Source organism: Peromyscus leucopus, chromosome 2 (genome assembly GCF_004664715.2).
Source record: "Peromyscus leucopus breed LL Stock chromosome 2, UCI_PerLeu_2.1, whole genome shotgun sequence".
NCBI lineage: Eukaryota > Metazoa > Chordata > Mammalia > Rodentia > Cricetidae > Peromyscus > Peromyscus leucopus.
The window spans coordinates 105,234,703-105,250,161 of NC_051064.1; the positions used below are offsets into that span (position 1 = coordinate 105,234,703).

At 38.2% G+C, this 15,459-nt stretch overlaps 1 protein-coding gene across 3 annotated transcripts in view; it reads left to right on the top strand.

The window, feature by feature from the left end:
- Positions 1–15,459, top strand: part of Pde4b (phosphodiesterase 4B) — a 558,016-nt gene that overhangs the window by 160,191 nt on the left and 382,366 nt on the right. The window contains exon 1 of one of the 3 annotated variants that reach the window (XM_028887463.2): positions 5,437–7,796. The exons of 1 other annotated variant lie outside the window; for it this stretch is intronic. In XM_028887463.2, coding sequence (XP_028743296.1) covers positions 7,558–7,796 — 239 coding nt within the window. In that variant the 5' untranslated portion in view covers positions 5,437–7,557. Of the gene's footprint in view, positions 1–5,436; positions 7,797–15,459 lie in introns of those variants that run through there. One more of the 3 variants, XM_028887439.2, reaches the window with a different exon arrangement.

Consider the following 15,459-nt stretch of genomic DNA (forward strand, 5'->3'; position numbering starts at 1 on the left):
TGCATCTTTGTAGAAATTCTACCCATAATTGCCTCAAACAACAAAGAGCCCAAATATCTTTTGTAGACAATGAATAAACAAATTATGGTGCATTGAGATAATAGAATCCTATTAGGAAGTAAAAAATGAATGGACTATTAATAAATCTTGGCTCCATTTTGTAGACACTATGCCAAATATGGGAAGCTGGTCTCAAGGGTTGAATCTGATTCCATTTGTATAACACTGCTGAAGAGAAAAAAACCTTAATGGTGGAGAACAGATCAGTGATGCCAGGGATTAGAGATGTGAGGGCAATGTGAATGTAGAGCTGTAGGATGAAGCAGTTGGTGAGAGATAGAACTATTTTAGGTCCTGACTGTAGCAACTGCATAAATGCAGGTTCTCTTGGAATCTCTGCTCTCAGGCTCAGCGTGCTCACATATAAAAGGTGAAAAGTCTTTCATTTTTACATATGCTAATGAACACTTATAATACAACATTAAATTTGAGTTACTTCTAAATTCTAAGATAGCATAGTCCTGGTAGTCAAGCTTCCATTTTCTTCATCATCAAATAGCACACCTCAGTGTATTTGTAGATTTTAAAGAATTTTCTACATGAACAAATTAAAAATGAACAGTCTGTGGTGATTAAGTTTATCTCAAAAGTAAGTGAGGCCGTTTCAGTGTTACTCCCTACTGTTTATTTTTCTGTTTTTGTTGGTGGTGCTGGGTATTTAATGCAGGACCTTGTGTGTGCTAGCCAAGGCCTCTATGACTGAGCTAAAACCCCAGCCCCATAGTTCCCCATTTGGTAAGCATTTTTCTTGATATGTATCCTTGCGTCCTTTCAAAGCTCACTGAACAATGATTAGAAATATTGGTTTGTGAAATAGCTTGAAAATATAAACAAGCATGGCATGGCCTTTCTGTTGCTATCCTTTTCCTAAGAGAAATGCAGTGGCTTTGATTTTGTTGCCTTTTTATTTGTGTTTTGCTCTTATTTTGATCTCTAGGCTATCACAGTGAGATGGGCTTTTAGAGGTAATTATTATACTTAAACTCTTTATATGTACACTGAGTCTATATCACTTTTTCTTACCTCGTCGTGAATTTGGCTGACAGGATTGGGCATAAGCAAAAATTAAAAGCTAATTTTAGAGAAAAGGATCTTCCCAAATATGTCTTTGAGTTCCTCACACTGATGTGAGATCACTTCTATAGGCCATTTGTTGGCAGACTGGAATGACCCTAGGGACCTAATCACCTTCTTTTCTTACAGCTCTAAAATACCTACCCTGGGAACACACTCTTTCCTTGCATCTTGGATATCTGACTCACCCTTGCTAACGTAACTTGATGGTTCACTGATCCAGGAAACAGAGAGAAACTTCCTTAGCATCTTTCTTCTATGTTATCTACCACCACAGAAAGCACCTAGTACAAGAAGTACTTAAGTACTCCATCAGCCCAGGAAGCACAGCGCAGAGGGCATTTGGCTAGTCTATACCACTGGGTACCACTCAACCAGCAGAGGATACAGCACACTGGGATTCTTCCTTTACACTGAAGTGAGAATGTGAAAATAATAATTAAAAAAAAGAAATTATAGCAAGTGGATAAGAAGGACCATAGGTACCAAAATGCAACTTAGGCAACAGAAAATAAAATACTTGGGCAATATAGTAACTCCCTCAGATTGCTCAAAAATTTGGACCCTACATTTACTATATTAATAATTTTTGAACTCTCAGCAACAAAGAATCTACTAAAGAGTTACCTAGGACTAAGTTTTTGCTGTCAAAGTCATATTCTAAATAATCCACTAATTGTCCAACCACTGTCTAAGAAGATGAAGCAAGGGCAAACCGATGTCATATGACTAGGCCTGGAAGAAGAGTGCACCTTTGGAACAAATATCACATGAGCAAGAATGTAAGATCCACTGGCCCATAGTTTGAAGTAATAAGGACTCATGTAAAAACTGTAAATTTATTTAAAAATTGGGAAAATGAAGGAGACAAACTTTGTGGTGTGGTTCCAGGTAGGTTACCCACAATCCAGTGGATTGTCCCACACCCATGGGAATATGAGCAGCACAAATTGGACTTGGTGGGTTATAAATCAAAAATGACAGAGCAAGAGGCTGGGAGGTGAGTCTTGGGACCATTTGGAGGGTTGAGGAATAAATATGGTCATTGTAGGCACTTCTCAATGAGTTAATAATAATCTCACATGTTTAAACAAAAAAAAAACATTAAATTGGTAAACATGAGCTCTCTCAAATGTAAGAGAGGTAGTTTCTCCCATTTTAGTTTGATTGCTCTTCCCTCATTTTATTCTGCACTGGAAAGATAAATCATTTCCTCATCCAATTAGTATTTATGAAATACTTGACATGTGGTAGGCATTCTTCCCAGACTGGGATTATAGAGATGAAAAAAATAAAGCCATTTCCTTCATAAAGCTTCAATTCTAGGAAGATCAGCAAGCAAATAGTGTGTACTATATTACATAGTGACAAACAGAGGCAAGTGAAGCATGACGGTCATTCTCGTGTCCAACGGGATGATGGGGCAGGCCTTCAGACACATGCTGTCTGGACAGATGCTAGGAGATGAGGAAGTAAACCATGTAGATATGTCAGGAAAGGGAAGCTTGCATGTCATGGTCAATGAACAAGGAGACTAAATATCTGGAGCAGAGTGAGGCTGGAGGACCGTATCCAGAGGTGAGGCCAGAGAGGAACTGCCAATGAGAGGGAAGAGGTGCATGTGGGGCTCTTGAGGCTGCTGTGGTTTTCTTCTGGGTTCTGAGAAGCTATTGGAGGTCTTGGAACAGGCAGTTGTTTCTTAATAATATACCTCTAGAGATAATCTGTGACGTAGCCTCCCACAATGTTCCTCAAGATGCAGGTCACAAAGGTGAAAACTGAGCTTTCTGAACACCACTTTACTAATGATGAGTAATTAAATGAGATCCTATGGATAAAAACAAATCCTGTATGTCATCTTATAAAAATAATATGCTGTGGTTACTTCAGACTCAAGACATTTAGTACTTGAGAAGAGACTCACCCTGGGAACAAGCATTCTATCTTCTATTCTATGGTATTCTCACCAATCTCTTTAGTAGCATTGATGGAGTATAATCATCAGTGCTATAGAGTGTGAAGCCTGGGGTTATCTACTGGACCAGTTCCTTAATTATGCAATTTTGTATTTGAAAATGGACAAGATAATGTACATTCAGTGGACAGATATTGTCTACCCTCTATGGAACATTCTACAAATGAAGGATAATAAGCCACACTACCATAATTGGAACTCAGCACTTTATAGTTATATCTTGTTTGGTGCTGGGTATCAAACTCAGGGCCATGAACACACAAAGCAAGGTCTTTAACCTGTTAGCAACACCTCCAGTGCCTGCAAGTCTTACACTCTTTCCCCCACTTACATTTTTTCATTTGGAAATGTTTATAATATAGCACAAAGAAACTGAGATCTAGAGATAATGGATGCCAATGGTTTTGATGTCATCTGTTTATCATGAAAGGGAGGCATGAAACTGTTCCTATGATGGAACATACCAGCACTTCAGTAGAACAGGAAGCTTCCTGTGATGCTATTTCAATGGCAGTTTCTTTATATGTATCAGTTAATTGTACTTTACCAAGATGAATAGAAGCTATTTTTGTATTCTGTTGTGCATTATGTTTCTTTCAATCATGCTAGAATGATTCTCCAGCTCCATTTCTTAGCATTGAAATTGTAATTTGTACCGATACTGTTGTATAAAGGCATACTGACTGTTTATTGGTCAGAAGAGGCTATAGTCTTTTGTTGCAATTATTCCTTCTCGTTACCTTGCCTTGGACTGAAGAAAAGGAATTGATGTGAATTTAGTTGAATGGAGTCTAGTGGCAGTCCTCAGATGGTGTATTGTTTTGGCAAGAAGGAGCTAGATAGAGAAATACATAAAGACTTAATTAAGAAATTAACTGTTAATATTGTTGGTTTTAACTACACTCTTTAAAAAGAAAATGCTGAATATGTTCTTTTATCTCAGACCTTCAGTTTGTATTCATAGTAAATTATAGCAGTGTTATTTTGAATTCAATGTTGTGCTAAAATACAGAAAGTTCAGTTTTGTGACTCTAAAAACTGTTTAGTTTTACAAAGGTCAACTGAAAATGATACTCGAAGAAATTTTACTCAATGGCAACTTTTGAAGTTCAAATTTTACATTTCTATCAATATAAAAGGTTATTTTATGTGAAATTGTGCTCTTAAAAGGGTGATAAGTTTTTAAAACATTTAATGCTGGTATATATTTATATTCTAAACACCATTTTATTGGTAGCAATTACATGGTCTTTTTTTACAGCTTAGAAAAAAAACTAAACTATTGTTATTATTGCCTCCAATATTTATAAGAAATAATCGTTCATCTATTAATGACTAATTAATTTTATTCTTTATTGCTCTGACTGGATGTTGATGCCACAGATTTGTTTATCTAATACTGAAACATACTATAGATGGCATTTGCAGTAATTCACAAGAATATATACTTATAAACTGATAAGTGTGGGTTACTCATTTCTCCTTTTGTGGTACCCAGGGCTAAGTATTACAGGTAGACAGGATGGTTTCCATTTTATTCATTAGATGCTTTTTAAGCACAGGATGCCAGTGTTTGACCCTCTAGCCCCCCCCCCCCCCACACACACACAAAAGGCTTGGTCTCCAGCTTGTGGTCTTCCTGGGGAACTGAAGTTCAAGGGAAGAAAGTTAGGCTACTGAGGACATGGCCTTGGGACTGCAGTCCCTCCTTTCTCTCCACTTGTCTATAAACACTATAAACATGAAAACCACAACACCCACTAAGGAATTCAGGCTTTCAAACAGTCTGATTATCCTTTAAATGTTTACATTTCAGTTAACCCTCTTGGTGGCCCCGGTTTCCTTCTAGGGTAGATAAGGTTAGCAGGTCTGGATGTCTTTGATCCTGTTGGTAGAGCAAGAGCAGGAGTGTAGAATGCCATCAAGTGACGACATGATCAGCATTTTCCTATCAAAACCTCAATTTATACTTAGCCATATAGGGCTATGAAATTTGCCTTTATCTTTTCTGAGAAGAAATTCCTAAATGTTTATTTATTTATTTTATTTATTTATTTATTTATTATTTATTTGAAAAATAAATATGAGCTGGATAGTAGTGGAGCACCCTTTTAATCCCAGCACTTGCGAGGCAGAGGCAGGTGGATCTCTGTGAGTTCGAAGCCAGCCTGGTCTACAGAGTGAGTTCTAGGACAGCCAAGGCTACACAGAGAAGCCCTGCCTTGAAAAAAAAAAAAAAGAAAAAGAAAAGAAAAAAAGAAACATAAATACGAGAAATAGCTTTAATGAATAAATATGAGAAATAATTTTAATAAACCCAACTTGCTATTTTATTTTTTGCTAATAGGTTACTGTGAATCATGGTAGAATCATATAATCTTATGTCCCAGTTTTAAATTCTATTATTTTGGGTGAAAGTCTCAGATTTGTTGCACAATTCAGCAAATAGTAGGTAGCATTAACCACATTTTCTCCATATTATCAACAATCTGTCATTTCAAGTCACTCAAAAATATCTTCAGACATCCAAGAGCATGAACTCAGGCCTACCTAGACAAACGCACATCTTAAAATGAACTGAACAGTACTCGCCAGGAGCCAGGAAACCTGAGTTGGGGATTTAGCGGTGATGTCAATCACCAGGATGAACTTGAATGAGTCCTTTCAGTCCCCTGGGTCTGTTTCCTCGTTTGGGGAGTTATTTTCATAACAAGGGACATCCAGTACAATCTAAAATTCCATGATTGTGCATTTGTTCACAATGCATTTTAGTTAGGTGTTTAAATGTTGACGAGTTTTCTGAAGTCAGTAGTTTAAGTAGTACTTAAGTGTTGCTTAGAAATCAGTAGTTTAAGCTCCAGTCACTTCCCCAAGGCTTACAGTGGGATTCCCTGCTCGTACAAGAGACAATGGTCTGTTTTTATTTAGCCTTTTAACCTTTAGCACATCTTTAGTGTGGGGCATATATGAAGGGTTTTAGAGCACAGGAAGGCTTTACACATTAGTATGAGTGAAGTCCTGCTGTATGTGCCTTTCCTTTCTATCACTCTTGCTGATTAGCCCTAGTACGCTTTGTGATATTTGCTTGAGATCAACCTGCCTCCAGTGACTGCTATTGTCAATACAGATTGTACAGCACTCAGAAACATATATACAATGACCCTCTTTATATCTCAATGTGCCTTTTGACATATGGAAGCTATGTCCCCATGCCAAAATAAAATAAATAAATAAATAAAAAATGCCAGTTTGAAACAATCCACTTTCAACATGCCCTGACTACAGGTTTGAGTTGTGCTCCTCACAAACAACGTGAAAACTCACTCTCTGGTGTACACAGCACATACATACACACATTGTGCATCTCTTTGCACACACACAAACACGTGCACAGTGCCTAATTTGGGAGTCCATTAATTGGGGTACATATTTTACCTGGCTGTTACCTCCATTTCAGATTAGGGGTGATTTGGCCATCAGAAAAGGCTTTGCATGCAATATAGATTGGCTTCTGTGGGCATATCCCAAACAATGGACTTAAACAGAAGAATGAGATTAATGTTTATTGGAATAAAAATTAGGTTTTAAATTCCTTGGGGGAATGAACCAAAGCCAATATTTTCCTATTCATTTTTTTTTTATACTGATGCTGATTGGATCTTCTAGAGAAGGAAGTGGGGGAATAAAAACTTCAGCAAATTGGCTCTTTGATTCAGAAATGGAATCTGGAAAGCTGTTTTATTGAGGCTTTTTGGCAACCCCTGACTTAATCAGTTTTGACTGTGACAAAGACAGTAGCCTCAGAAATTCAGTGCAAATCTGAGCAGTAGAGGGTATTTTTAAGGGGGGAGACGGCTCAGTTGTTTAAAGAATCCTGGGCCAATAGCATTTGATAGGCGGAGTCACTGCTGTGTGCATTGCCGAGCTAGATAATTCTGAATGAAGACTTTTACCAGCACAGGCTGGATGGACTCTGGTTCTGCCCTTTGTGCAGACGAAAGTGACTGGGTGGCCAGGCTTTGCTGACTGTCTCCGTTAATACAGCTTGTTTGATAAGGTTTTCTTTAAAAAAAAAAAACATGTAAAGGATTTATCAAAAGCCCTCATGAATATTTCATGAGTTGATATATTCAGCTGAATGAGTTCAGTGAGTCTCAGTGTGTAACTTGCAGACAAGCCTCATCTACAAGGAGGCTAGTGACAGAGAAAGCACTTTGGCGCATTTTCAGAGGCAAAGGCAGCCTGATAAAGCTCCTTGTGACAGGCTGACTTGCCATTCTCCCAGTATGCTGCTCTTGTTCTGAACAGCTCCAGGACTGGAACCACAGCTTCCCAAATTAGCCTGCGAAAAGTCTTGGGACTCAGGAGCCCTTTACCCCTGCGGCAGCGTCTCTGCTATGTTCGAGGCTGTTGTTTTGGATGGTGAAAGCTAGAGCTCCACATAAGACATGACAGCAAAAAATTCTTCCAAGGAACTTACTGCTTGTTCTGAACCCGAGGTTTGCATAAAGACTTTCAAGGAGCAGATGCACTTGGAACTTGAGCTTCCGAAGCTACCAGGAAACAGACCTACATCTCCCAAAATTTCTCCACGCAGTTCACCGAGGAATTCACCATGCTTTTTCAGAAAGTTGCTGGTGAATAAAAGCATCCGGCAGCGACGTCGCTTCACTGTGGCTCATACATGGTAAGAGGGGACTTACAGGCATCTCCTGTGCTCAGCAGATTCTTGCATTCTCAACAGTGATTTAGAAAGGTTGAAAATGGAACATCTGAGTTTTGTTCTGAGTCCATACCACAAGTGTGAGTGGAAGGGAGACAGCAGGTCAGCTAAGAGTACACAAAGGTACAGTGTGCTTAAGTATCATTGTGCTACCTGCTGTTGTAGATAAAATCAGCCTCTGGCTGGAAAGACCTTTTGAAATTACTGCTTATAAAAATGTACGTCAGCAAATGGGGAAATAAGAGAGTTTTTAAAAGTAAGATTTTTGTTTGGTCTCTGTTCTGTGGTAGAGTATTTTTAGTAGTATATTTTTGGTACAAGAATAGAAAATTCTCATCTCAACTCTAATCTATTTCTTAACATATAAAAGCCTAACTTAATGTGTTGTTCTTTCATGTCTATGGGGTATACGCTTTATACTTAACAACTTTTGTCTTTACACTACTCAAGGGTAGGGAAACTAAGTTCCAACTTACAAAGCTGCACTTATATTTATGATTCCAAATTGTTTAAGTTACTTAAAAATTATGTATATTTTAGGCATGTCATGTATAAGAATTAAATAGCTCTGTGAAAATTGAGCTGAGCCCCCTACCTCTGGCATGTATTTACATGGGCTGTAAAAACACTAGAATGGCCTCCTTAAACCAATACAGGGAGGAAACTCAAGGAAAAGCACTCCCAACGTTAAGTCATTTTTACCTGTAAAACCCAGGCCACTTCAGGTTTCTTTGAAGGAATGTGTTCTTTTAAATTAAGGCGTCCTTCCAAATTGGTATTTGTGCCTCAGCCTTATTTAATAGGGACCATGGCAATAAAAGCAGGAAGTGGTTTTTAAGGTAATCCCCACAGCAATTTTGTGCCTGCATGCTAGAGTGCCAACTAATGTAATAAGCTGAGGCTTCTGAATGTTAGAAAATTAATATTCACTCAGTAGCTTCCTCCTTTCCTGGAAGAGTGTATGCTTGCTCTGTGCACAATGTGTTGGTTAATCAAAGTTGCCCATAGAAAGATGTGGCTCACTTTGAGGAACAGCTAATGTTCAGCCAACATACACTTCACCTAGTTAAATATGACACAGTTATTCTTACTTCTGACTGTGGTGTGGCATGCTTTATTGCAGAATTGTTTGGTCATTTTGATGAATCACATGCTGTTATTTCATTGCACTCTGTTACTTGTAGAGTACATAAGATTAAGTTTTCAAAAATGTGCCCATGGTGATAGCATTTGTAGAAAGAGAGTGTTCATGTAAAAGTATGTGGTGATTTGAAGTCCTCTCATTCTTTGTCCCTCCTCCAACACATGTGGCTTTACATCTAATACGCTGAGTGGTGTAACTACTAAGTATGTGTATAGTTCTCACTAAAGGAACATAGGTAGGAAAATAGTCAATTAATGAATAGATGCATATGTCTTTCTAATTAAGGGAATATTAAATCATTGTTTTGATCTGAAGGACCTTTAATTTTATGTAGACAATTTTCAAAGACTGGAAAGTCTTCTTAAAATTCTGGTAATATTTTCATTAATGTGGCGTTTTGGTTCTTGAGTATAATAATGTGACCTTTCTTCTTCTTAGAATAGACTCTTGATGCGATAGAAGCATAGAGCTATAAATACTAGAGGTTTTTGTCTTTTCAAAAGAATCAAGTTTTAGAATGATTAAAGAACCAGTTTTACTCATGCATTATACAAATTTTCTTGCAGCAAGTTGCAAAAAGAACAATTTAATGATATGTGAGGTTACTTATGCTAATAAAATGATCTTTTAGATGAGTTAAAACAAATTTTCCCACAATTGCCAAAAAAAGAAACAAGACATTGGCATAATGTAACACAATATAGGCATAAAGAATTGACTAATCATCAGACTCCAAAACATCTCTAGGTATGACTGTGACTCCTGTTCTCCCTCTTTCCTCCCAATGCATATTATCTTCTTTTTAGGTCTCTGAGTAAAGTTGATTCTCAACTTGTTTTCAGCTCCTGATTAAATATATGCATTGATGCTTATGTCTTTTGTTGTATCTGTTGTAAGATGTCTCACATTTTTCACATTTATTGTCATGAAATAGGAAGGACAATCCCCTGTTGGAAGTCAGACACGTCTCTTATATATTTGAATGACTTTCCCCCCAATCTTAGAAGCCCCATGCTGCTTCAGTTTCTCAATATATGAACTAGTTACATGAGGAGGCACAAGCATGTGCACCTTAGTCTTGCTTCTTCGTCATGATGAAATGTGACTAGCCTTTTCCAAACAGTGACTGGCATTTTCCAGACCATGCACTTAAGTTAGAAATCCTAAGATACATACTCAGAAGTCTCTAAAAACATGTTATTACTTTACAGCAGACAGTAGGCTTCTTTCAAGAGGACTGGGTTGTTTTGATTCCAGCAACAAAATTAAAGTAATTTTCATGATGAAGCTAAATAATGCAGAGGGTACAGTTCATATCTTAATCCTCTGAACATTTGTCTTTTTAAAGTTATTTATAGATTTACTACTTTGATGGAATGAACATTAAGCTCTGGCTTTGTAGACCTGAGTTGTGAAGTTGGGCTAACAACAGATTTACTACACATTTGTATAAATCTGACTCTGGAATTATTTTTAAAATATCTGAAGAAAAGTAGATATTCAATGTCTTGTCATGGTTAATCATCATGTTTACACAATCCCAAATTTGGAAGAAATTTGAATAATTATCTTACTGCTTTCTCTGGCCCTCGGGCAGAACCATATTGCTCCATCTTTGACATATGGGCATCTGGCCTACTTTTAAGACTGAAGAGAAAAAATTCCAATAACAGCACTTTACCTTTTCATAGCACAGATATTGAAAAAGTACTTCCTCTGACTCATTGATTTAATATTTATGTAGTATATATCCTGTTTCCCCCTCTTTGGGTATTTAGAAAAGTCTATAATGTGCTTGAACGTGAGGATTATCATCAAGTGGTTCTTTGCATGTTATTTGTTCTTATTCAACATGTATAAATGAACATATGTAAGTAGCTATGGAGAAAAGAAAAACAGTTCTGGTTCAACCTATATTTTTCCTCTTCTACTGTATTTTAAGTCTTTACTGTAATGTTTACATATTATCTTATTTAAGTTCTTCATTTGCATTCTTTTCAGGGTCGCATGTTATACATATATAAGCTTTTAATTCTTTCTCTTACTCTAAGTATTTTTGTTCTATTATTCATTATTTTATTCTGATACTCACCCTAAAGTTCCAATTTTTTTAAATTATGATTCCCTAAATGGATGAAAATCAGCATTATTGTTGGATGATATGATTGTGTGTGTGTGTGTGTGTGTGTGTGTTGTGTATTAGGGGACTGCTCAGGCTTGCTGGGTACAGAATGTGATGGTATCATTCTAAGGTTAGTGTATTATTCATCGTTGGCTTCAAATATGAGATAACAGTTTCTGAAGCACAATGTTCCTGGGTAAAGTATCTGACTATAAAACTTGCTCACTTTTGCCTGGCACTTGCTGGATGCTGTCTAACTTTTTCAACCTTCTCTTCCTGGCTGGTGCCTTTCCTCAGTCATCAGCTCTCCTTCAGGAAGAAGGGTGCTGGTACTTGTCTTCAATGAATCCTGGCCACCTCCTAAACTACCACCTTCTAGAATAGCAAATGTATTGATGGGCACCACGACCTATCTGCCCATGCTTACAAGGACAAGTAGTATGCTTTTAGTTATTGGAGACTAAAAATCTTGTATTTTTCTTCTCCCAGTTTAGTTTTCCCTATCTATTGAAAGACTTTCTTATCATCTTAGTTAAGGTTTCTGTTGTGATAAACACCATGACCCAAATCATCATCATCTTCACACAATCCCAAATCTGGAAGGAACTTGAATAATTATCTTATTATTCAATAATGAGTTTACTTCATCTTTCAACTCTCAGGCATGCTTCATCACTGAAGAGTCAAGACAGGAAGTCAAGGCAGGAACCTGGAGGCAGGAGCTGATGCAGAGGCTATGGAGTAGTGCTGCCTACTGGCTTGTTCTTTGCAGCTTTCTCAGCCTTTTTTTCTTTTTAATACAACCCAGGACCACCTGCCCAGTGATACTGCCCACAATGGGCAGGACACTCACTCACATTAATCACTAACCAAGAACATGTTCCACAGGGTTGCCCATGGGCCAGTCTGGTGGGAACATTTCCTCAACTGAAATTTTCTCTTCCCAAATGACTCTAGCTTGTGTCAAGTTGACCAAACTATAGTCAGAAGACTTCTTTTAACCAATGTTCATGAAATGTGTAATTTGTGTCTAATACATAAATATGAAAGTACTCAAAGTCAAGGTTTACACTCTAATGATAAAGCTAGGACAACTGGAGAGTAAAAGGAAAACCATATAATACATGCCTGGGCTTTCGCTGAACTTCTAACATGCTGTCTTGTAGAATGCAGTTTAGCCCTACTTGCTCAAATGAATCAATAGAATCTGTATAGAGTATTTTATTTAATTTGGTTATTTCATAGTAATATTGGAAACTTTTAAGAGACGTTTGAGTTTGAACATGTTTGTTGATTGGAGAGAAATATTCACCAAATGCCCTAATCTGGGTATAGAGGATACAAATTTAGAAAGATTTCTTCAAGGACTCATGTAGTAGCTGGAAGATGAACATATACATTAGTAAATAATCAGCGATGTGTGAGTAATGCCATGGAAATGTGCTGCTCATTGTCATGAGAATCATTAGAAAACATTCTCTGTGTTAGAATTCATGTAGAAAATAGATGTCATTAAAGTAGGGTCTTAAGAATGAATGGGAACTCTTCAGGAAAAGAATAAACAGAAAGAACCTTTTATCTGGCCAAGAAAACATTAATAAGGAAACAAATAGTGAAGTACTTATACGTGAGGTGGCATAGTAAAGAAACTGCTGACATGACCACTCCATAGCATGATTAAGGTTTTTATTATACATAGGAGAGAGAAAATATCCAGAGATATCTGCAAGAGTCCAGAGCAGGGAGAAAAAGAAACAGACTGGATATGGCCAGGGGTATCTGTGAAAGAAGGAAAAGCAGCAAGAGATAAGAAAGAGAGAGCAAGAGAGAGGATAGTGAGAAGAGCAGGGACAGGAAAAACAACTTGCTATTGTAAAAAGAACAAAGAAGGTATCTGGGAAGAGGGAAGCCTGGCCAAGTGAGGAGGACCAGGGTAGGCATGCATTAAATAATCCCAGCCAAGATGCATGGGAGAATGGTGTGTCTGGTGAACCCTGTTAGTTCTGTCCTTGTTTACTAGGAGCCTTTGTGCTCTGTTTTAAGTATAAGCTCCTGTTTTGATTTTTCAGAAACTGCCTTGATCTAGAACTTAGAATTAGATGCTGGTAGAAACTTGTTCCTCTAAGCCTGAGTCTCTTTCTTTAATCAGAGCAAGCATTTTGTCAGTAAGTCTATAAATGGAGTCTTCCGGTCCTTTCACTGTCTCTAAGACTTCAATCTATTAGACCTTTGGAAGTACTTACTGTAAAAAGAGCTTGTAAAGGAAGTGGTTAAGTGCCCCTGCTAGAAGGGACCTTGGGGAATTGGGCTGTTGCCTGACTGCTGAAGCCTAAGCCTCCTCTGTGGATCCCACTGGCTTTCTTCTCTCATTAAACTCTCCTTGATTATCTCTCAGTTTTTCACACTAGGATTTGTGGTGTTTCCTTCTGTAAGACCACAGTCATGCCACAACAACATTCTGCTAGGAGATTTCCATGGTTCTTAGGGAAAAGTTTGAAAAGACTAAGCATGTTTATAAGGTATACACTGTCTGGCCTCCATTGACCATGGCCTCATCTCTTAATCCTCTCACCAGCTGATTAGCCTTCCTATCTCTGGACATGCCAACCATGTTTCCGACTCTGAGGAACTTCACTTGGTTTTCTTCTGTCTTGAAAATTAATGCTGGAGATGGTGATGTGTTTCATGCTTATTTCCAATCTGACATCTACTTAAGAACCAACCTAGAAAGGCTTTGACATCTCACCTGCCTTCCAAAATTGTACACTTCCCACTTTCTGGCTCCTCTTGGGCTTTGTCTTCTTGACACTTAACATTACTGAGCATATAGTACAGACTGCTTCTTTGTTACATTGCTGCTTTTTCCTTTTATTGTCTGCCATCCCATCTCTGCCAACATGGGTGAGGGCACAAATTCTGCCCTGTTTTCTGTATCCCATGAATTTATAAGAAAGTTAGACATTTTCTTCTTTCTTTTATGAGACAAGGTCTCCACGTAGTCCACCTTGGCCTTGAGCTATAGCTATGTAGCTAAGGATAACCTCGAGTTTCTCCTCCTCCTCCTACCTCTCCTTCCAGGTATTGTATCACCATATCCCTTGCATTCAGTCCTGGGATCCAACCTAGGGCTTCTTGCGTACTGGGCAAGCACTCTACAGCCCAAGGAAGACTAATTTTTCATGAAAGAATGTGTAAATATGACCCCTCTGTCGTGCTTTTATTCATAGATTATGTTTCCTTTAGCCTAGTATCAGGGGTGGGATGCAGGAATTTGGTTGATAGTTATCTTACAAGCATCTTTGCTCTGTTCATCTTTTAATAGCTGTGGTCCCTTTCTGCCAGCAGCCCAGCTCTGTCTTGTTTCCTCCTTTGTGCTCTATGATTGAATCTTCAGTTTCAGTGTAACGTCTCACTGTGGGGTGAGTGTTTTAAATGTGAACCATTTCATTAAGCCTCTGGGTACAAGTCACATGACCCAGCCTGTAGTGCTGTAAAGCCACGCTTCTCTGTAGCTCTGAACAATCAATACTTATTTACTTGGCTAGTCTTCATGCACTAGACTGAATGATTTGTGCTTTAGCTTAGGAATGCTGGGGGTCTCAATCATGAACTGTCCAGAAGTGGGAATGGAGCCATCTTCTGTGATCTTGTCACCCATGTGTTTACATCTTCGGTAATGAGAATTTTAATTAACTAGATGTTGTACTTAAGTAACATTTACTGTACTCAGGCAACAGCTACAGCAGTCTGAACTCTTTATAGGATCTCCTCAAAGAACTTGGAAGCCAGAGCCCACAACTTGCAGGGGGAAGAATGTGCCAACCCTTGTCCTCTGGAAAATGCCTTAGGAGGAGTGAAACTTGGCACATAGCTCTCTCTGTGTTTTCCTGACCTGGGGCTTGGGGACATCTGTCATCTGTAATAATTTGTTTAGCTTGAATAACACTATATAAAAACTTAAAGTCATTTGTTGACCTTCCCAGGTAGCCTTTTTTTGAGAACATGGGTGTCTTCTCTTTGAGAGATGCTAAGAATGCTTTTTAGATCTTGTGAAAAAGGAAATGCCTGTGACACCAGTTCCCCCAGTAGAGTTGAGTTTGACCTCCTCCTCCTCTTCTCAGCTCACTCCTTACAGCTCAGACTTACTGCAAATTATACAGATTGGAAACGAAGGGAGAGATGATGTGACATCAGGGGGTTTCTTGCCCACTGTATTTCTGGAAGGTCAGTGTGCCAGAAGCTATTTGGGGATTTCTTGAGATGGAGAATGAGGATGATCCATTTTGACCCTGGTGTTATTTCTATTTCGAGCAAACAACATATATAAGCATTGGAGGGGGGGGGCAACCTTGAAGAGATTC